Source organism: Enhydra lutris, unplaced genomic scaffold (assembly GCF_002288905.1).
Source record: "Enhydra lutris kenyoni isolate GAN:26980312 unplaced genomic scaffold, ASM228890v2 scaffoldscaffold4, whole genome shotgun sequence".
NCBI classification, from domain to species: domain Eukaryota; kingdom Metazoa; phylum Chordata; class Mammalia; order Carnivora; family Mustelidae; genus Enhydra; species Enhydra lutris.
The window spans coordinates 49,947,678-49,972,298 of NW_019154088.1; the positions used below are offsets into that span (position 1 = coordinate 49,947,678).

At 37.9% G+C, this 24,621-nt stretch overlaps 1 protein-coding gene across 2 annotated transcripts in view; it reads right to left on the minus strand.

The window, feature by feature from the left end:
- Positions 1-24,621, minus strand: part of LOC111160044 (fermitin family member 2) — an 88,763-nt gene that overhangs the window by 54,577 nt on the left and 9,565 nt on the right. For both annotated transcript variants that reach the window (XM_022522851.1, XM_022522842.1), the window contains exon 3: positions 213-446. In XM_022522851.1, the coding sequence (XP_022378559.1) occupies positions 213-446 (234 nt within the window). The remainder of the gene's footprint in view (positions 1-212; positions 447-24,621) is intronic.

Genomic DNA, 24,621 nt, shown 5'->3' on the forward strand with positions numbered 1-24,621 from the left:
CCATAATACTTCTAGTAAGGAAAGAATCCTGTTCCATCTTACCTCAATATTTCTTTATCTTAAAGTAATAAAAAACTTTCAAGAAGAAAGTGAAAAACTGACATATACATACAGACGTAGCTCACCCCAACCTACTCTTTGAAATAAGCTGTTAATCATCAGTCATACATACATCACACCACTAATAATTTCATGAAGAATTTGATACTTACTAAAAGTCTTACAGATGTCAGAAACAGCTTTGAAGACTCTATCAGAGAAATTCACTTTCACCTTCACATACTTCATGTTGGGAAGTTGCAGGCGGAGCAGTTTGTGCTGGGGGGTGAACTGAAGCTTAGCATCTGCCTGAATGCCATACTTATCCAAGGTCCAATGTGTTTTAAGAAGCCAAGTTCTCTTCTTTTCCCACCAGAGAGCATGGTCAGACCAATCCTTTTTAACATCTATTAAGAAACAAGCAATAAACAAAACACTTAAAAATCACTAAGATTACCTAGAGAGAAATTATAAGAAGAAAGCTAAATTGGGTATTTAATACAAGCAACTAATTAAAATACGAAGTGTCTGTTATGTGATAGATAAAAAAAGAAATCCTAAAGAGCTGAGAAAACACTGTGCCCTTGAAAGCCATACATAACGTAGCTGAGGCGGAGTACACAGTGTAACTAATCATCAGGTACAATATAGGGCACAAGGATGAAGAGAGAATACACTGCAGTCACTCAGAAAACAAAGGGAACCCTGGGAACTAGACTCGGAAAAATTAATAATGAAGTGGAGTCGGTGGGTTCTAAGCCCAGCCTTAAAGAAAGGACAATATTCTGATAAAGCCAGTGAGAAGGCTGAGGTTTGTTTATAAGGCTGCAGATGTGTGTTGAGGTGTACAAGGAGTAGTGAAGACTAAGATGGGGAATCCAAGTGAACAAAAACCAATATCCTAGGTGAAGAGTATGGAGAAAAATGTCCACGAGTAAAAGAAACAAAACAAAACAAAACAAAACACTACATCCCAAATATACAAGCTATCCCAAATACATTTCCAGAGAAGTAACTTACAAGTTACATCAACCCAACTTTTTCCCCAATATATTCTGATACAAGTGTAAAAGAAAATGTTATTACCTGCTAAACTATTTGACAGCCTTATGCAATTAAATTAAATGAAACCAAATAAAAGAATAAACACAATGGCTTACCTCAGTAAAGCAGATCATAACATAAACTTGCAAAATAAAATCCAACTTCAGCTCTTTTTTTAAAGTAGCAATAAAAGTGAAGACTTTTTAGATAAGTATGCATTAAACTAAGAACCAAAAAAGGGGATATGATATTTCAAAAAAAGAATAGGCAGGGCGGGGCACCTGGGTGGCTCAGTCATTAAGCGTCTGCCTTCTGCTCAGGTCATGCTCCCAGGGTCCTGGGATCAGGGTCTGGGATCCAGGGTCCCAGAGCCCCACACCGGGATCCCTGCTCTGCAGGAAGCCTGCTTCCCACTCTCCCATTCCCTGTGCTTCTGTTCCCTCTCTCGCAGTCTCTCTCTCTAATAAGTAAATAAATAAAATCTTAAACAAAAAAAAAAAAAAAAAAGAAAGAAAGAAAGAAAAAAAATAGGGCACCCAGGTGGCTCAACTGGTTGAGTGACCGACTCTTGGTTTCAACTCAGGTCATGATCTAAGGGTACTGGGATTGAGCCTGGAGTGGGACTCTGAACTCAGCTCTGAGTCCTGCTGGAGGATTCTCTTTCTCTGACCCTCCCCCCACTTTCCTCTGAACATACTCTCTAAAATAAATAAATAAATCCTTAAAACAAAAGATTGGCCAAAGCCTTCCAGGGAAAGGGAAAAACAAACAAACCTGGAAAATAGCATTCTTACAAATAAAACAACCAATTATCATGATTGTGATAAAAAGCTAATTTTAACACAGATTTAAAAAGCACTGGTCAACTTTTAGAAAATGAGCTCAAAAGCATATGCTAATATGAAATTTTTTAAAAACACAACTTGTATACCTAAAAGCCTCATATAGTAAAAAGTAAAATTTTTGCGCTGATTATGTGCCTGGAAACCCCTCTCTAATGGTGAAACTTACATCATACGATTTGAACTTCTCATTGTAGAAGAAACACATCACAAGTGGAGAAACACTTTCAATTCCCCAGACGTTAAAAGAAATTTAATCAGTAAGTATTTTTTTCCTTTTTAGATTTTATTTATTTTAGAGAGAGAGAGACAGAGACAGAGCACAAGCAGAGGGAGCTGCAGGCAGAGGGAGAAGCAGGCTCCCTGCTGACCAAGGAGCCTGATGCCTGACTTGATCACAGGACCCTGGGATCTTGACCTGAGCCAAATGCTTAACAACTGAGCCACCCAGGCGTTCCTAATCAGCAAGTACTTTCATGGGAGAACTGTAGTTACTTGTCATTACACTGCCATTTTGAAATTTTATTATTTGTTTTGGGAAAACCCAGTCAATCATGTTATTTGAAGTTTGGCTGTAGAAATACATGTAACTACTATTTTATAACTACTCACTTCATTATGTGACACAATGTATATAGTACCCTGAATCTTAAGTTATTTTCCAGCATAGAAAATGTCAATTAACTTTTAAACACAGAAAATCTAATTTTGCTCACAGAAAAACAAAGTTGGGACCTTTTCATTTATTCTGAGGTAAATGGTCACACAAGTTAAGTGATTTACTTTTTTCTTCATGAATAGAAAACCCAAGACAGAAAAAGATCACCTGCAAAGAATGTACCAATTTGAGTAAGGCTGAGCTGAACTGAATTAATGGTAGGTAGGCATACAATACTTTCTTCCCCATTCCTCAGTCCATTCACTCTGCTGTACTCTTGTGACAGGGTCAATCACTAAGGAAGCCATATCTCTCCAGTGCAGGGAGAAGGGAAGAAAAAGCTGTATACTACCACTACTACTACCACCACCAAAAGTATACAACAACCGACTGTCATTTGAATTCCTCCAAGAGTAAACCTGAAATAAGAACTTTGAGGGGAAGCATACTTGAGGGGATTAGGGACAGTGAGATGGACTGCTGTTTATAACTGGAGTTCAGTCCTGCTAAAGACCCTCTAGACTAATTATGTGGAACATGCCTAACACTTGGCCCACCTAAGGAAAGAGAAGCTATCCACTTCCTTGGTTAAAGGTTGTCCCCAAGGCCATTAAATTCTTACTACTTTCTGGATGTCATGTATGTAGTTGACCACCCTTCACTCAGGCAGAGGAAACTCACAAAGCCCCAAATATTTGTATCAGGACATTTAAAGAAAAACTTTGTGTGCCCCTGACAAATGACAATCTCAACTTCACAACAATTAGACTTCAAATCCTAACCTCAGAAACAAGCACCTCACCTGATTTTCCTCTTTAAAAATCTGACCCTCCCCATCAATTCCACTTCCCTTTCTCACAACAAAGGAGCAGCACACCTGTATCCATCAAGAATAAACAGGGGAGTGCAGCCCGGCGCAGGGCCTTATCCTAGAAACCTGAGCCGTAACCAAGAGTTGGGATACTTAACCGACTGAGCCACCCAGAGGCCCTACAGTATCATTTTTTTAAGTAGGCTCCCTGCCTAGCCTGAACTCATGACCCTGAAATCAAAACCCCAGCTAAGATCAAGTCAGATGCTTAACCAACTGAGCCACCCATGTGTCCCTAAAGTATCAATTAAACAGTGACTAGAATGATTCTATAAAGCTCAAAACACATTTACAGTAATCTTTAATCTGGTACTCTTTAATCTGGTCTTCAGCAGAGTCATTGTGTCACAGTTTCACTTCAAAACTTTTTAAAGACTTGACTGAGCTCTCTTAAATACGCAAAACAATGTTTTCTTGGTTTCTAGGAAATCTTCCTCTGGTGCTTTGAAACTAATACTTACACATGAAGACCCACAACTGGCTTCACCCAGGATATCATAAGAATATAGTTGTTCTATTCAGATGCAGCAAAAACTTATTTTAAACACTGATCAAAATCCTAAGAAAAATGATGGTGTATCAATTGAGAATCATTCACCGAGGCAAGCACAAGAACCAACTGTACATCAAAAATGCTTAACGAATTTTGTGTGTATATGTGTAAAGCAGTATATCTTAATGTAATGACTCTTGGTACTTAAGTTATCTAGTACACTACAGTGCAGCTTGTCTCTACAGTGCAACTGTAACTGGTATAAACAACATGCACAAGAGTAGATTTCAGATATCAACATATATATTTACATATTCCTCCCATTAGAGACTGAATAGAGGCATAAAAAACTTTGATTTTAAAAGTAAAATGGTCAGGGCACCTGGGTGGCTCAGTTGTTAAGCGTCTGCCTTCAGGGCTCAGGTCATGATCCCAGGGTTCTGGGATCGAGCCCCACATTGGGCTCCCTGTTCAGTGAGGAGCCTGCTTCTCCCTCTTCCACTCCCCCTGTTTGTGTTCCCTCTCTTGCTGTGTCTCTGTCAAATAAATAAATAAAATCTCTAAAATAAATAAAGTAAAATGGCCATCTATAAAATAATTATGAATAAATGAAAAGCAAATGAAAATGCTACTTATTTGTAAAACAATGGTTTATTTTTCTTTGTGTATTTCTTTTAAAATAATGGATTATTTTCTTTATAAATCGTAAGAGGATTTATAAACAGTTACTGAAATTCCCTACATTTGCATAATCAAAAAGCTTTGGAACAACTTTCCATGTATTTAACTCCCTTCCACATCAAAATCTGAGCCCTACACCATGTTCTAATAAACAAACATTTCTGATTTTTCAGAATGGTAGTCTTGGTGTTCCAAACGTAGCACTGGAAAACTGAATGCAACACACACATACTCTCACTCATAAGAATAACCGGCCTGGAGTGCCTGTGTGGCTTGGTCGATTAAAAGACTTGACTCTCGGGGCGCCTTCGGCTCAGGTCATGATCTCAGGGTCCTGGGATCGAGCCCCGCATCAGGCTCTCTGCTCAGCAGGCAGCCTGCTTCCCCACTCTCTTTGCCTGCCTCTCTGCCTACTTGTGATCTTTCTCTCTGTCAAATAAATGAATAAAATCTTTAAAAAAAAAAAAAAGACTTGACTCTCGATTTCATTTCAGGTCAGGATTTCAGGGTCATGAGACTGAATCAGATGTCAGGCTCTTCACTGGCTATGGAGCCTGGTTAAGATTGTTTAAGATTCTCTCTCTCTCTCTACCTGCCTCCCCACTCTCTCAAAATAACAACAACAACAATAATAATAACAACAACAATAATCACCCTGCCACTTGCTATGGTAGAACTTATTAGCAAGCATCAGCATAAAGGGGACTTGTTCCATCAATATCATATAACCATTCAAGGGGTAGATCATGCTCAACATGTTCTGATAGTTTGTCCAATGTCAGGATTTCAGTTGTGCTACAGGTACAGTGTAAATCGCCTTCTTGTATTTGGTATACTGTGACATTAAAATCTTGTATCCAGATTTTTAAGAAGCAACATACCATAAACACAAACCTCCTCAGAAAGGAAACCTAAGGGGGAAAATGTACTACTATAAAGTCATGGTTTTCTTTCTCATAAATTTAGCCTTTTTAGTAACTTTTTAGAAGTCAAGAATTATTTAGATTATGGTTTCATATATCCAATAAAAGTTATAAGTTTCAGTAATATGTGTAAATTTCTCAAAACATTTTGCCAACACTGAGTAATGTGTAGAATTGATGAATCACTATTTTGTACACCTGAAACTAATGTAACACTGTATGTTAATTATGCTGAATTTATAAATTAACTTTTAAAATTAATTTTTAAAAATCTGCCAGAATTCTAGAAAGAATTATTCCTGTGTTCCTCCCGTATTTAATACACCCAATTATGTTGTGCTCTGTTCCACATAAAACTACTACTACCTGACAGACACTCAAATTCATATCATTAAAATTTCAAATGGCTAAAACATTAACTGTATCAATAAAAATCTTCTCATTTGACTATAATAGAATGCTCTTCAAATTCAAAAAGTAGTAGAGTATTTAGGGGGCACCTGGGTGGCTCAGTGGGTTAAAGCCTCTGCCTTCAGCTCTTCAGCTCGGGTCATGATCCCAGGGTCCTGGGATCGAGCCCCACATCGGGCTCTATGCTCAGCAGGGAGCCTGCTTCCTCCTTTCTCTCTGCCTGCCTGCCTCTCTGCCTCTCTGTTTCCTCTTAAAACCCCAAATTAGGTAGTATATAACTATTACATGTCAAGAATTTACCCTCTCTTTAATGACAGCAAAAAACTTCAGTCCTAGTAATCTATTAACAAAGCTACTAAGCAACTAGTTCTGACACCACTGTGAGCAAGCCATGCAAACTGACCAGACATCATAAGACAGTGTCCCCTTGACCTCCAAAATAAGATGCCCCCATCACACCACTTACTTATACCACCTAGTCACCTATCTACCAAATTTAAAAGAGGATTTTCCCTCATTCATTTCATAACCAGATTGAAACAATTACAGGCACACCTCTTTTTATTGTACTTCGCAGATACTGTGGGGTTTTTTTGTTTACAAATTGAACGGTTTGTAGCAACTCAGCTTTGAGCAAGTGTGCTGGTGGTGCCATTTTCCAACGGCATTTGCTCACGTCATATTTCTGTCACATTTTGGTAATTCTTGCAATATTTCGAACTTTATTATTATTTTTTTATGGTGATCTGTGATCACTCATATGATTTGCTAAAAGCTCAGATAAGAGTTAGCAATTTTTAGCAATAAAATATTTTTAAAGGGCTGACTGGGTGGCTCAGTTGTTAAACGTCTGCCTTTGCCTCACGTCATGATTGAACCCCCACATCAGGCCCTGCTCAGTGGGGAGCCTGCTTCTCTCTCTGCTGCTCCCCTTGCTTGTGCTCGCTCTGTCAAATAAATAAAATCTTTTAAAAAATGTTTTTAAATTAAGGTATGTGTATTGTTTTTTAGACAATGCTATTGCACACCTAAGACTACAGTGTAAATATAATGTTTATATGAACTACAAAACCAAAATTTCATTTGATGTATTTTACTGGGACGTTCATTTTATGGTGGTTGGGAACTAAATTCAAAGTATCTCTGGGGGCACCTGGGTGGCTCAGTGGGTTAAAGCCTCTGCCTTCAGCTCAGATCATGATCTCAGGGTCCTAGGATGGAGCCCCGCATTGGGCTCTCTGCTCAGCAAGGAGCCTGCTTCCCCCTCTCTCTATGCCTGCCTCTCTGCCTACTTGTGATCTCTGTCAAATAAATAAATAAAATAAAATCTTTAAAAAAAAAAAAAAGTATCTCTGAAGTATGCCTGCACTATAAATTTTATGATCAACATGGTCTGAAACACCACTGGGCAAGCCTATGTTTCTTTAGTCCACCACTGTATTTCAAACTTCATAGCCATCCTCAAATTGCTGACTATCCTCCCTCTTTCTAAGTAGACAATGACAGATTCTACTTCAGAAAATACAGAGGCTATCAGATTGGAACTATTTCACCTACATGCCAACCAAATTTACAAACCTTCTTGTATTTATTCTACCTATATGGGTATCCTGCCTTTGAGTTATGATAAAATAACTGTCTATTTATCTCAAACCAATCCTGTTAACTGTGCTGTGCTGCCCTTCTCACCTTCTAGGAACCACACACTTCTTACATTGACTCCCTAGGGATCTCATCCATTTCCATGGCTTTAAATGGCATGTATACACTCACATTTCTGAGCTTTATCTTCAGCCCAACCTTCTGCTTAGAGCACCTGCTTATATATCCTACTGCCTAACCCACATCTCCATCTGGATATCTCACAGGCATCTCAAACTTAATATATCCAAAACTTAACCCAATTTTCTATCTCAACTATTACTAAATAGCACTAACATCAACCCAGTTGGCCAAACCTGAATCTAGAAGTAATGATTCTTCTCTTCCCACCATTCCCCACATCTATCAGCAACCTTTCTATTTAACTTCCAAAAATCTCCAATTTCCACTGGCATGAACCCATACTGTTCAGGTCACCAACACCTCTTCCACTGATTACTGTAACAGCCCCCTGACAAGTCTACTGATTCCGTTCAGCACTTTACACACAACATCCCAAGGTGATCTACTCAATGTTGACTCTTGTCATTTCCCTGATGAAAATACTTTAACAGCTTCCAAATGCACTCAAAATAAAATCCAAATGCCTTATCATAGTCTACAAAACCCCACACACTATGGCCCATCCACTCCTCTGAATTTATCTTTCGCTACTCTTCCTCTGCTTCAACCATACTTTTTGCTTCTCTTTATTCCAGAAACTAATATATAGAAGTAAGCTCTTTCCCGCCTTAGTGGCTTTGAACATGCTATTCCACTCTGAATGTCGAGTTCCCTCCTTCTCAAATTTTAGTTTAAATTTCATGCTCCCAGGGAAGCCTTCTCAATCACCCTAAGATAAACCTTCCAATGTCCTGTGTCCCTTAATTATTCTCTATTTCAGTACCCTATGGTATTGCTCAAAATTTGCATTCACTGTTGTTCATGGGTGGGGTAAGTGTCTTTCTTCCCTACTGGACTGTACTCTCTAAAACAAACACAAGTTCTGTTTCAATCACCATTATATTGCTAGCACAGTGCCTGCACACAGTAACTGATAAACGAATAAATCCTCATATTGAAAAATTTAAACATCCTTCATTACTACCCCAAGAAAATATTATCCCAGACAAAGATTAATTTAGATACAGGTTTTAAAAAATCCATTTTGTTTTTAACTTCAGAATTAAAACATGCTTCTATACTAACCAGAAGCACAACAGAGATTTCCCTAGATGTGGGGAAATCAAACTGAATTGATTTCCTCTTCCTACTCGCATCTTCTAAAGAGGACAAATTACTTTGTCTAAGACAAACCCTATAATATGAAATCATTATATTCCAAAAATTCATTTTTAGGTCTTAGAATTCAGATTTGCCACAAAGAAATAGTATAAATAATAGGTAGGTTCCAAATCAGATTGTTGCCCAAATCTAAAATAACCCAAAGCATATTATTAACAGTATTATACCACACTAAACATATATCACAAGATTTTTTGCAAAATATATGGTCAATGCTTCAATTTGAGAAAGAATGAAAACTGCTAGCAGTGGAGTACCTGTAGAGTCTGGATTAGAGAGGGAAGAAAGAACACTGCTGGTAAATTGTCAGGGAGACAAGGGCTTCCATCTAACTTACAGAACTGGGCTTCTCCCCAGTCTTCTTTCCACAACTCCAGGAATTAATCTGCCTCCTTCCTCTTCCCTAGCTGTAATCTGCTGTCTTAAGCCAAGGTTTCTTACATTTACTAAGCTACTGACAGTAGAAGAGCTTTAGTTTCTGCTTTCCTCTCCAACTGCTAAAACAAATACACATCTCTTCTAAGGTTTCTAAGGAGATGTCATTGCCACTAATACACAAAGACAGGGTCTACAAGTAAAATTCATGCTAAAATAAGTTTAAAAATTATCTCTATGATGTTATCTCTAATATATATTGAAATTTAAAGACATCAGATCTTAATTTCACTATTCAATCATATTCTTTTGCCCTGAAGAACTTCTTACTCTCATCCCTTTAGGTTTCCTTCCTCTCAAACTTTTAATTTCAGAGGTAAGAATGCGGAGGATCCCCTCCCTTGATTTTAGGTGTGCCTTCTTGTTCTGGACTCTTTAGTAACTCAGAACTTCAAAAACGGAAAGAGGAAGCAAAATGGACACTCTTATTCCTCCGGGGCACAATCAATATATGAATTAACAGACATTTTCCAAGTACCCACCATTTGCCACACTAAGCTAGGCCATGGGAATATAAAATTAGTAATAACTCCCATTTGAGAGACACTTAAGAGCCCAAGTAAGGGACACAAACAAGTAAAATGAACTAAAAATATATTTAAAAACAAAAAAACAAACAAAAAACAAATGCCAGAGAAGCAACCAACTTTTTTAAAATTAACATATAATGTATTAACTGTTTCAGGGGTACAGGTCTGCGATTCATCAGTTTTACACAATTCACAGCCCTCACCATAGCACATACCCTCCCCAATGTCCATCACCCAGCCACCCCATCCTTCCCACCCCCTCCTCCACTCCAGGAAACCTCAGTTTGTCTCTTGAGATCAAGAGTCTTTTATTGTTTGTTTCCCCTCTCTGGTATCGTCCCATTTCATTGTTTCCTCTCTTCTCCCATGATCCACTGCCTTGTTTCTCAAATTCCACAAATCAGTGAGATTATATAATTGTCTTTGATTGACTTACTTTGCTTAGCGTAACACCTCTAGTTCCATCCACGTCCTTGCAAAAGACAGGATTTCATTTTTTGATAGCTTTCTAATATTCCATTGTGTGTGTGTGTGTGTGTGTGTGTGTGTGTGTGTGTGTGTGTATCTCACATCTTCTTTATCCATTCATCTGCGATGGTCATCTAGGCTCTTTCCACAGTTTGGCTGTTGTGGACACTGCTGCTATAAACAGTGGGGTACAGGTGCCCCTTCAGATCACTACATTTATATCTTTGGGGTAAACACCCACTAGTGCAATTGCTGGGTTGTAGGGTAGCTCTATTTTCAACTTTTTGAGGAACCTCCATACTGTTTTTCAGAGTGGCTGCACCAGCTTGCATTCCCACCAACAATGCAAGATGGTTCTCCTTTCTCCACATTCTTGCCAAAGTCTCATTTCCTGACTTGTTAATTTTAGTCACACTGACTGGTGTGAGGTGGTATCTCATTGTGGTTTTGATTTGTATTTCTCTGATGCCAAGTGATATGGAGCACTTTTTCATGTGTCTGTTGGCTATATGGATGTCTTCTTTTTAGAAATGTCTGTTCATGTCTTGTGCCCATTTCTTGATTGGATTCTTCATTCTTTGGGTGTTGTGTTTGGTAAGTTCTTTATAGATACCAGATACTAGCCCTCTGTGTGATAAGTCATTTGCGAATACCTTCTCCCATTCTGTCAGTTGTCTTTTGGTTTTGTTTACTGTTTCCTTCGCTGTGCAAAAGCTTTTTATCTTGATGAAGTCCCAGTAGTTCATTTTTACCCTTGTTTCCCTTGCTTTTGGCGATGTTTTTAGGAAGAAGTTGCTGTGGCTGAGGTTGAAGAGGTTTGCTGCCTGTGTTCTGAAAGGTTTTGATGGATTTCTATCTCACATTGAGGTCTTTCATCCATTTTGAGTCTATTTTTGTGCATGGTAAGTAAATGGTCCAGTTTCATTCTTCTGCATGTGGCTGTCCAATTTTCCCAACACCATTTGTTGAAAAGACTCTTTTTTCCATTGGACATTCTTTCCTGCTTTGTCGAAGATTAGTTGACCACAGAGTTAAGAATCCATTTCTGGGCTCTCTATCCTGTTCCACAGATCTATGTGTCTGTTTTTGTGCCAGTACCATACTGTCTTGATGATTACAGCTTTGTAATAGAGCTTGAAGTCTGGAATTGTGATGCTAACAGCTCTGCTGTTCTCTGGCTATTCATGGTCTTTTCTGGTTCTGTATAAATTTTAGGATTATCTGTTCCACTTCTGTGAAAAAAGTTGATGGTATTTTGATGGGGATTGTATTAAATGTGTAGATCGCTCCAGGTAGTGTGCACATCTTAACAATATTTTCCTTCCAATCCATGAGCATGGAACGTTTTTCCATTTCTTTCTTTTTTAAGATTTTATTTATTTATTTGACAGAGATCACAAGTAGGCAGAGAGGCAGGCAGAGAGAGAGGAAGGGAAGAAGGCTCCCTGCTGAGCAGAGAACCGATGCAGGGCTCCATCCCAGGACCCTGGGATCATGACCTGAGCTGAACGCAGAGGCTTTAACCCACTGAGCCACCAGGCTCCCGTTTTTCCATTTCTTTGTGTCTTCCTCATTTTCTTTCATGAGTATTGTATACTTTCCTGAGTACAGATTCTTCTTGTTGGTGTATAGAAATGCAACTGATTTCTGTGCACTGTTTTTATATCCTGCCACTTTACTGAATTCTTGTACAAGTTCTAGCAGTTTTGGAGTGGAGGCTTTTGCATTTTCCACATAAAGTATCATATCATCTGCAAAGAATGAGGGTTTGACTTCTTTGCCAATTCGGATTCCTTTTATTTCTTTTTGTTGTCTGATCAGAACCAACCAATTTTAATGTAAAAGAGGAATTAGGCTCTGAAGAAGAGGTGGTATTTTACCTTATTTTTTAAAAAAGATTTTATTTATTTATTGGACAGAGAGAGATCACAAGTAGGCAGAGGCAGGCAGAGAGAGAGAGGGAAGCAGGCTCCCCGCCAAGCAGAGAGCCCAATGTGGGGCTCGATCCCAGGACCCTGAGATCATGACCTGAGCTAAAGGCAGAGGCTTAACCCACTGAGCCACCCAAGCACCCCCCCCTTTTTAAAAAGATTTTTACCTGATTCTTAAGAGATATGGGATTTCCAACATGTGCTCAGAGGAACTATCCTATAGACAAAGGAGTCTCTAAATCAGATTTTTTAATGAAGGTAATTATGATGGGATTATGGAGAATAAATCAGGAAAAGGAAGTGCCTGATAGCAAGAAATTTACTGCAACATTCCGGAAAAAGGACCTGACCTAAGGCAGCAGCTGAAGAGAAGGAGCCAAATAGAAGGACTATGTCTAGGAATCACAGATCTTAATGATACTGACTATAGATGAGAGAAGATAGCTGTAGGTGAAATGGAAAGCTAGAAAGCTCCTAGCTTGAAAATTAAATGGAGAGCAACAAAAGCACTAAGATCTGGGGCACCTGGGTGGCTTAACAGATTAAGTATCTGCCTTTAGCTCAGGTCAGGATCCCAGAATCCTGGGATAGAACCCCACAGCGGAGTTCCTGCTCAGTAGGGAGTCTGCTTCTCCCTTTACTCCTCCCCCTTCTTGTGATCTAGCTCTCTCTCTCATGCTCTCTCTCTCTCAAATAAATAAAAATATTTTTAAAAATTAAAAACAAAACAAAAACAAAAACAACCCAAAGTGGAAATACCAAGTCTTGCCAGAGGGAGCAATGAGAAGTGAGATATGCTTTCACATGAGGATTTTATTTCCTCCCTTCCCTTCCTTAGCACCTGCCTTTCCTACCTCAAAGCTAAGTGACCTGCACTGGTAAGAGCACTATTATGTGGTAGATTTCAAGAAATCTTTGTTGTTGTTGTTTTTAAAGGCTCTATGCCAAAGGTGAGGTGTCATTCAACTCACAACCCTGAGATCAAGAGTTGCAAGCTCCATCGTTTGAGCCAGCCAGGTGCCCCAATTTCAAGAAATCTCAAAGGCAAAGGGCTGCAGCAGAGACTAATATTCTGGTGAGAGTTTCAACAAACTTTCCATTGAGTCTGACTTCATCAGATCTTAGTGCAACTTGCTTAGTCTGTTCACATCCCACCATAGAGGGATGCTATGAAGGTTGTGTGAACTGGGACCTGAAATCAACCCAATCTAAACTCTTCCTCTAGATAAGGAATCCAGGTCCAGTGGGGCTAGTGACTTGCTTGAGCCCCCACAGTTCCTCAGTGGCAGAGGTGAGATCAGAATTCAGTTCACACAGGTATCTGTCAACTGAATAAGTGATCAGCATGAAAAAATGGGTTCACAGACTATATTTATATTCATCCAGCTCTGCCCAAAATAAACCCTGCCTGGCAAGCACAGAGAAATCTTGTCACCAGACTGCAATTTCATTTGGGTCTCCAAGACCTATGTTGAAACAGTCATTCAAACAATTCCATTTCTTTGTTCCAATATTATCCATATACTGGAATATCAATTTATTAATATAAAAGGGACTCCATCTCCTACCACACATTTACCAGTTCATCACTAAGCTAATCAATTCAAGATGTATACTAAGGAAGATAAATTACACCAGAAATTTATGAACTACACCATGGAAACTGTAATTCAAGTGAGGGAGGAGCTCATCTTAAGAGGCCCTGCCTAGAACCAGCCAAAACTACATGTCTCTCTCATCAGGTCACTCTCCAAACACCAAACATGAATGAAGGAATATTTAAACTATGCATGTCTTTAACTGATTTAATAATAGCAACTACAAGCATACCTCATTTTATTGTACTTTGCTTTACCGCTCTTTGCAGACACTGCATTTTTTTTACAGATTGAAGTTTTATGGTAACTTTGTATCAAGCAAGTCTGTGTCATTTTTCCAATAGCATTTGCCCACTTTATGTCTCTGTATCACATTTCAGTAAATTTCTGCAATACTTCAAAATTTCTCATTATATTTGTTACGGTGATCTGTGATCAGTGACCTCCTATGTTACTACTGTATAATTATTTTGGGGTACCACAACCATGCCCATATGATGGCAAACTTGATTGATAAAGGTGGCTGGTGTGCGTTCTGACTGCTCTACTGGCTGGCCATTTCCCCATCTCCTTCCTTCTCCTCAGGCCTCCCTATTCCCTGAGACAAAATATTGAAATTAGGCCAATTAACCACACTGTTATGGCCTCTAAATATCCAAGTGAAAGAAGGAGTTGCAAATCTCCCAGCTTAAATCCCAAGCCTAGTGTTGAAAGCTGAGACAGGCTAAAAACTAGGCCTCTTGCACACACAGCCAACTTGTAACGCAGAGGAAAAGTTCTTGAAAGAAAAGTGCTACTCCAGTGAACACAGGAATGAATGAAGAGAAAGTGAAACAAGTTTATTGATGATATGAAGAAAGTTTTAGTGGTCTAGATATAAAACCAAACCAACTGCAGCATTCCCTTAAGCCAAAGCCTAATTCAGAGTAAGGCCCTAACTCTTTTATTCTAAGGCTGAAAGAGGTAAGGAAGCAGCAGAAAAGTTTAAGGCTAGCAGAGGTTGGTTCAAGAGGTTTAAGGAAAGAAGGCATCTCTAGAACATGAAAGTACAAAGTGAAGCAGCAAGTGCTGATGTAGAAGCTGTAGCAAATTACCAAGAAGGTATAGGCAAGATCACTAATTAAGGTGGCTACACTAAACAAATTTTCAACATAGACAAAACAGCCTTATATTAGAAGACACCTTCTAAAACTTCCATAGCTAGAGACAAGTCAATGCCTAGCTTCAAAGCTTCAAAGGACAGACAGACTTTCTTGTTAGGGGCTACATAATGTAGCTGGTGACTTTTAGTGGAAGCCAATGCTCATAGCCTACTCCAAAAATCCCTAGGGCTCTCAAGAATTACCCTAACTCCACTCTGCCTGTGCTCTGTAAATGGAACAACAAAAGCCTGGACGACAGCACATCCATTTACAATATGGTTTAATGAATATTTTAAGCCCACTAGTGAGACCTACTGTTCAGAAAGAAATTCCTTTCAAAATATTACTGCTCAATGAAAATATACCTGGTCACCCAAGAGCTCTGATAGAGAAGTAGAATGGGATTAATGTTGTTTTCAAGCCTGTTAATACAACATCCACTCTGTAGTCCATGAATCAAGGGAGGAGTAATTTTACCTCTCAAGTCTTATTATTTAACAAATACATCTCATAGGGCTAATGTTGCCATGGACAGTGATTCTTCTGAAGGATGTGGGCAAGGTTAACTGAAAATCTTCTAGAGAGGATTCACCATTCTTGATGCCATTAAGAACATTCCTGATTCAAGGGAAGAAGTCAAAGTATAAACACGGATTTTGGAAAAAGTGAATTCTAACCCTCACAGATGACTTGGAGGAGTTCAAGACTTCAGTGGAGGAAGTAACTGAAGATGTAGTGGAAACAGCAAGAGAATAGAATTAGAAGTGGAGCATGAAGATGGGACTGAGTTGCTGCAACCTTAGGATAAAACCTGAACAGAGGAGGAGCTGTTTCTTATGCAGGAGCAAAGAAAGTGGTTTTCTGATGTGAAATTTACTCCTGAAGATGCTGTGAAGATGAAATGACAACAAGGTATTTAGAACATGACATAAGCTCAGTTGATAAAGCAGCAGAAGGGTTTGAGAGGACAGACTCTAATTTTGAAAGAAGTTCTACTATGAATAAAATACTATCAAGTAGTATTTGCATGCTTACAGAGAAATCGTTCATGAAAGGGTCAATCAATGAGGCAAATTTCATTGTCTTATTTTAAGAAATTAAATGTGGCCACAACCACCCCAACCTTCAGCAGTCATCACCTTGATCAGTGAGTAGCCATCAACATCAAGGCAAGACCCTCCCCCAGCAGAAAAGATCATGACTTCCTGAAAGCTCAGATGATGGTTAGCATTTTTAGAAATAAAAGTATTTTTAAATTAAGGTATGTATATTGTTTTTTTAGACATAATGCTATTATTGCACACTTGGCTTCAGTATAATGTAAACATAACTTTTTTTATGCACTGGGAAACAAAAAAATTCATTTGACTTGCTTTATTGAAATATTTGCTTTATTGCAGTGGTCTGGAACCAAACCAGCAATTATCTTTGAGATATTCCTGTAAAATTCAAAACAGTTACTGTTAGCAGCTATATAATTATTTCAAGAATGCATATACTAATAAGGAAAATTAAGATGACCTTAAAACAAGTGAAAAACACTAACATATAAACTGCAAAGAAACAATACAGAAAAATATTTTTTTCATTTAAGAGATAACAAACATGAGTGGTGGCGGGGGGGTGGGGACAGATAGAGGGAGGAGAGAGAGAATCTTAAGCAGACTCCACATCCGGCATGGAGCCCAACTTGGGGCACGATTTTACAACCCCGGGATCATGACCTGAGCTGAAGAGTTAGACACTTAACTGAGTCACCCAGGCGTCCCTAGAAAAATAATTTAACAACTTTTTGTTTCATATTTTAGATTTATATTACTATAAAATGAAGTCTATCATCTAAAAATAATTGGAATACCTTCTAAGTCATTTCCTCTCTTCCTTAAGACTCAAGAGTCTAAATCATTCTTAACCTTATTTTAGAAGGATGACCCTCCCCACTACCAGAACTACCCTTTAACAACAGAATTCTGAGCAGTGCATTCTACAAATATCACTACATCAACTAAGACTTACACAAAATTTCTATAATATAGGCATCATACATACTAGACAGAAGACTATTCTTGATTTTCCACAGCTATGAAAACCAGAAACAGACTGCTTAAAGAAAGTTCCAACACTGACTTAGTGAACATATTCTTTTGGTAATCAATAAAATGGAAAACAAAACAACAACCCACTGGCTATTTGAAGCACGCAAATATTTCATAACTCAGAAACTGTCCCTCATCCCACCCCACCCCATCCAGCAAATTAAGGGAAGACTACACTAAGATCATGTACATAAAAATTATATTGGCTTACCCTTTAAATCTTTGAAGTTGAATGTATCTCAAGTCCTATTCTGTTTCTTCCTCTCCAATTTTTCTTGTAATTTACCTTTCAAGCAGCTGCTGAATTTGTCATTTCCTCTCCTTTTAACACTGCCTTACTTCATATCCTCAACATCTCCTTCCTAGACTACTTGGCATTTTTGCAAAACTAAGTTATCTCTTAAAATGTAAATTTGGTGGGACCCCTAGGTGGCTCAGTCCCTTAAGCTTTAAAAAAAAAAAAAAAAAAAAAGTTTAATCAAGAGTAGTTTAAATAGTGCTTACTTATGCCTTGGCAAGTTGTACTCCTAAGTTTGGGCTGAATGAATAAATAAAATTAAAAAAAAAACTGCCATATATTTCAATTGAAGTACCCCATTCAATTTTTAACTTAACTCTTTTTTTTTTTTTTAAAGATTTTATTTATTTATTTGACAGAGAGAGATCACAAGTAGGCAGAGAGGCAGGCAGAGAGAGAGGAGGAAGCAGGCTTCCTGCCAAGCAGAGAGCCCGATGTGGGGCTCAATCCCAGGACCCTGGGATCATGACCTGAGACGAAGGCAGAGGCTTCAACTCACTGAGCCACCCAGGTGCCCCTAAACAACTATTCTTACATTAAGGCTTCAATGACTGACTAAAGCAGATGGATTGAACATTTATAGGAAACATTTAGAACCTACACTGATAAAAAGTGACAAATTAGTGTATCTTTGATATAGCTCATTATTGAAAATTTAGGAATTCATTCATCAAAGCAAAACAAAATTGGGGCGCTCAGCTGGTTGAGCATCCAATTCTTGATTTCAGCTCAGGTCATGATCTCAGGGTAGTGAGATCAAGCCCGTTATGGGCTCCGTGCTCAGTGGGAACTCTGCCTGAGTTTCTCTCTCTCCCTCACCTTCTGCCCGCCCCCTGCCTGTGCATGCTCTCTCTAAAAAAATAATTAAATCTTAAAAAAAGAAAAAAAAATCAATTAACTTACAAATCCCCTTATGAAGTTAGTCACAAGACCAAAATAATAATATCTGTCAATTTCAATTTGTTATTTGATACTACAAAATAGACTAACCCAAAGTAGTTGATAAGCTTTATCAGATCACATAAACCATGCATTCGAATTACAGAATGCCCACACACAGAAAGTATGCCAATTATTCATTTCCAGAGGGTGGATAACTTTCTATCCAATCCAGGAGGCATAATACTAATTTGGTTCAACTTGGCTTAGTTCCTAGGAGATTGGACTGGAGAAGTCCATGAAATACCAAAAAGTAACATCAGGGTTGAACTCACCAATTAGTATTTGACTCACAGAAGTACTAATTGGATTTGTCTTTTAAAGGTGATCAGGGCACGTGGGTAAAGCAGTCGGTTAAGTTTCTGACTCTTCCTTTCAGCTCAGGTCTAATCTCAGGGTTATGAGATTGAACCCCATGTTGGGCTCCACAGTCAGTGGGGGAGTCTGCTTCAGATTCTCTCTCCCTCTTCCTCTACTCCCCCCCACCCCCCCCCATCCCATGCACAAGCTCTTGCTTTCTCTCACTGAAAAAAAACTTAAAAAAAAAAAAAAAAAAGGTGATCAAAGCACTAACTATTCTATAATTCAAAAAAGAAGTAATTTAGTGAGAATGCTGTATTGGTTTTGGCATGGTAAACTTATCTCAGAAAGTACTTCTATATCTTAATACAGGACAGAAGTACAGACTACTGAAATAAATATTTCTTGGAATCCAAGAGGCTTATTATAGCTTATATCTTATGTTACTGACTTATACATACTTGATGAGCTTCAAATTTGTAAAAATCTGATGTCTTTCCCTGTTTAAATCTTTTATTGGTATCTGATAGCTCTTAGTATATGTAATGCTAAATCTTTTAAACCTGGTTTATAAAGCATTTTAAGCACTTACTTCTTAAGCTCATTTCTTAAGCCTATCAAGCCACTGATTCCCTAGGACTGCTCTTCATTAGACTTCTTTCAGTTCCTTGAATGGCCACCCTTCCTCACTCTACCTCTCAAGCTGGGGCTTCTCAATTTCTCCCAACCTGCTGTTCTTCATCCCATGCCCTAAGCTAACATCCTTTGCCTACGTCTGGCTAATTCCTACTCCACCTTGAACTCTCAAGTTTAAAATAATTTCCTCCAAAAATCCTTCCCTATATACCAGGTCTCATTCCCCAGGAGATACTTCTGTAACTATTTCAATTATGATACTCATCACACTATAGCAATTACATATTTAAAGACTGTCTTGTCCCTATGACTATAAGATGAGAATAAGGAATGAATTTTGTCCACTTCCTGTCTCTCCCATTCATAGTACACTGTCTAGCATTCAGCAGTTTCTCATTTAAAAATACTAAGTTGCGGGGGAGGGCACCTGGGTGGCTCAGTCATTAAATGCCTGCCTTCGGCTGGAGTCATGATCCCAGGGTCCTGGGATATAGCCCCACATCAGGCTCCCTGCTCCACAGGAAGCCTGCTTCTCCCTCTCCCACTCCCCCTGCTTGTGTTCCCTCTCTCGCTAGGTCTCTGTCAAATAAAAAGATAAAATATTTTTAAAAATAAAAAAAAATTAAAAATAAAAATATTAAGTGGGTGAGTGAAGGAATAATAGAATATCATCTCCTCACTTACTGCACCTTCACCCTTCCTCTCTACAATCTTATCTTTTACTTCTCCAAGCTATTATCCAATGCACCATAAACAGTGCAATCGCAATCTGGAATGTCTTTCTTCCTAACTTTTCACCCTGGCCCTCTTCAAATAAGACCAGTCACTGCTCATTCTTCTAAATCTCCATTATCTTCCTATACTTTTCTTTGGCACTTCACAACTAGACCATTAACTCAAAGCAATCTTCCATTTTCATTTTGGTACTAGAAAGCTGCTTACATTTTAAGCAGGGACTATGCCCCATTACCTAATACAATGCTTGGCCCTCCATAAACATTTGCTGCTGCTGCTCTTGATGAGATCAAGTCCATCTACCTTTTCTATCCCCATAGAAGTATCCTGCTATATACCTCTATAACCTATCAAAAATACAGTGTGAGTAGAAGAACTATTTTTATACAGGAATGTTTACACACAAATGTCCCATCTCACTCTAAAGTGTTTCTTTCCTAGTCTGAGTTAAGGCATTTTATTTATTCCTCAAACCCATGAGATAAGATACTTAGTAGAGAGATATTCCAGAGGTCCATTAGGATCCTCAATAAAATAACATTATAACAACTAGTACGTGCCAAAAACTGTTCTAAGTACTTTACACATATACATTCATTTAACCCTCAAACCCTTAAGGTAAATATATTATTACCCCCATTTTACTTGTAAGGAAACCAAGCCACAGCAGTATTAAATAATTTGGCACACCGTCACAAAGCTTACAGGGAATAAAGCTGGTATTCAAACCCAGGCAGTCTGGCTTCAGGTAATGTATCCAGAGAGTTTAGAACCATTCAACACAATTTACAAAAGCAAGAAAATAAGACGGGGTTTCTGGTTAAATACTACATAAATACAATGAAAACAAATTAGACTGCTTCATTCTACAAGTTTACATTTTATTTAGGTTTACATAGTATTTGAAGTATAACTGAAGATAACATTTTATTGAGCTCTTCCTAACCATTCTACTGATTACCAGGGATTCTGTTAATCCTCTTAACATCTTAGTTTTTATAATTAACTCCAAGAAACAGATAAATAAACTAAGGTTAAGTAAGACTAAATAATCAGAAGTTAAAGAACTACCAAGTCACAACATAACCATAAGTAGCCATGTCTTAGACTAAGTTCTTAAACACTAACAAAATTTATCTTTTAAAGAAAGCATCTGCCTAAACCAGAAATTAAATTTACTGGAAATACCTTCACTGCAGCATAGTTTATCTATAATTTTGTATATATTAGAGCATAAAATCTACTGCTTCTAATACATTCTTGTCATAACTCTATAATAATACTACAGTGATACAAGGTAGCACAATAAAGTCAAAATACATTCCTAATATTGTAGTGAATAAGTTAGTACTATTTGGCCTCCCTTTATAAAAGATACTTTCTCAATCTTTTATAAAATAGCCTTATTTCTCTAGTTCAGTAAAAGGGAAAAATTTACTCACCACTAAAATAGTCCAGACTATAATCATCATCAGTACATTTACAAAGGCTATTCTGAAACATTTCATATTTATTAACTAAACTTAATCCTTTAACAATGCTTTGATAAAGTTACTATTATTATCCCTAATTCATAGCCAAGCAACCAGAGGCACAGACCAGGTAGGTCACCCAGCACAAGGCTGTACAACTAGAATAAAGTCAGGGCCGTCACACCAATAGGCTGTTGTCCCCCATCCCAGTCATTCTCCCCACCAAGAGCATTCTCTCACAGCCACAGAATTCAACACCCTGCCTGAAACTGTAAATTGGTTAATAGCAATCATCTGCTTTTTAATTTCAAAAGTTAGGGAATTCAGGGACTATATTAAGGAATATTAAGCTGGGAGGTACTTTTCCAATAGAAAGCTTCATCTATCATCAATAATGCTGGCCCTTTATTGGTGTTTTATTCACAATTCTGAGTGTTCCACTATAGAAAAGATATCTAAATCATCATTACACCGATGCTTTGAAATCACAATCATTAAAATACCTGATATAGTTTTTAGTTATAGCATAATATAAAAATAAGATAAATATCTGAGAAAAGATACACAAGAGATTCTAAAGCAGATTTCACCTCCTCTGTGCTGGAGGTTACCAGCTTCCTAATAATGAAAAATGTATACAGGTTGTCCAAGGAAATACTGAGGGTTGCTGGTTCTTATACAACTCGATAGTAGAAAATCAACTCCAAAAACATGAATCATGGGAGAAAAGGAAAAAAACATGAATCATGAAAGAAAATCCAAATGCAAACTTCACATTTTAATCATTTACTGCTTATCTTCTTCTTTTATTTATACTAATTCACTTATTCGTGAATTCGCATATATAAGAAGTATTGAAATGAGAGAAAATACCAGATGATTTAGTTTTCAAAACATTTTACCAGGTCACTCCAGGAGTGTTACTACAAATAAATAGTATAATAGTCTCAGGGAAGGAAAGTAGACCATCCACAACAGGACTATCTTAGAATGCTGTATCATCTAGTTTGAAAAGTTACCACATTTAAAAAGCAATGTTCGAAGAACTCTAATAAAATTACATAGAGAAGAAAACAAATTTAAAGGAAGACTTATTCTGTGTTTATCTATACTATACAGATAAGGAAATTGAGATTCTAAACACTGAAAACTCTGACTTAAAAAAAGAAAAAAAAAAAGATCACACAGCTACTCAGTGGTAGGGCAGGATTAGAACCCAGACCTAATTCTTTCTGTAACATTCCTGTAACATTAAACCCCAAAACTTGGGGCACCTGGGTGGCTCAGTACATTAAGTGTCTGCCTTTGGCTCAGATCATGATCCTGGGGTCCTGGGATGGAGCCCTCCACCAGGCTCCCTGCTCAGCGAGGAGCCTGTTTCTCCCTCTTCTTGCTCACACTTTCTTGCTATCTCTCTCTCTCTCTCAAATAAATAAAATCTTTTAGAAAATAAATAAATAAAATAAACCCTGAAATTTTTCTTTTATTATTCAAATATGCTTCATTATAGTCAATATTTACGACTAAAGTTCTAAAAATCTAAGTTTTTTAGAAGATTAATAACAAATTGGTTTTCATTGGACATCTCAGATTAGGCAAGCTTCGTATTAAAAAGGGTAATCCAAAAGAAAAAAAAACTGGTAAAATGGACTTCATCCAAATTAAGAACTTCTGCTCTTTGAAATACATTGTGTGAAGAAAATGAAATAACAAGCCATAGACCAGAAGGAAGTACTGCAAAACATGTATCCAATAAAAGACTTATGTCTAAAACATATATAAAGAATACCCAAAACTCAGGTGCCTGGGTGGCTCAATGTAGTTAATAAGCCTCTGCCTTCAGCTCAGGTCATGATCCCAGGGTCCTGGGATTGAGCCCCGAATGAGCAGAGAGCCCGCTTCCCCCCCCCCCCCCCCCACCTGTCAACTCCCTCCCCCTCAAAAAAAAAAAAAAAAAAAAAAAAAAAAAAAAAACCAAAACTCAGTAAAAAAACAACACAGATTTTTAAAAAACAACAAAATAAAACAAAAAACAGGTAAATGAGGTAGGGCAGGAAAGAAAGAAAAAAAAAAACAGGCAAAATATATGAAGACATTTCACTAAAAGGATATACAGATGTCATACACACATATGAAAAGCTCCTCATCATTAATCATGAAGAAAATGTGAATTAGAATCATAATGAGATACCCCTTCATACTTATGAGACTGACTAAAATTGAACAAAAATATAAACACGACCTGACAGTATCAATGTTGGGGAAGGACCCAGAACAACTGGACTCTCAAACTTTTTTTTTTTTTTCCAGTTCTCATACAACACTGACAGGAATGCAAAATAATGTGGCCACTTTGGAAAAGTTGACAGCTTCTTATAAATATAAGCATATACCTAGAATACTATCCAGGAATCCCAACTCCTCAATTGTTATCCAAGAGAAATGAAAATATTTACAGCAGCCCTACTCATAATCTCTCCAAGCTGGAAACACTACAAATGCCCTTCAACCGGTGAATGGATAAACCGGTACAATTCATACAATGACAACACTGCAACAGAAAAAACTACTTTTATATTCATGATACATAGATAAATCTAAATGTATTATGCTAAAAAAATGTTTTTCTAAATATATTATGCTAAGTGAAAGACACCAGACTCAAAGCTACAGGCTCTATGGTTACATTTAGAGGACATTCTAGTAAAGAATGACTATCAGTGTTTTTCAAGAGGTGGGGTTAAGGGGATAGGCTGATTATAAAGAACACAAGCAAACTTCTCCAGGTGCTGGATAAGTTCTGTATCTTAATTATGGTATTTTTTTTTAAACATTTCATTTATTTGACAGAGAGAGAAAGCATAAGCAGGGGGAGCAGCAGGGGGAACAGCAGAGGGAGAGGGAGAAGCAGACTATCCACTGAGCAGAAAGCCAGATGAGGGGCTCTATGACCTGAGCCAAAAGCAGATGCTAAAACAACTGAGCCACCCAGATGCCCTTTAATTATGGTAGTTTAACATGATGGTATACATTTGTTAAAACTCAGCACCTTACGGGTACCTGGATGGTTCAGTTGGTTGGGCAAGTGCCTTCAGCTCTGGTTATAATCCTGGAGTCTGGGGATCAAGTCCCG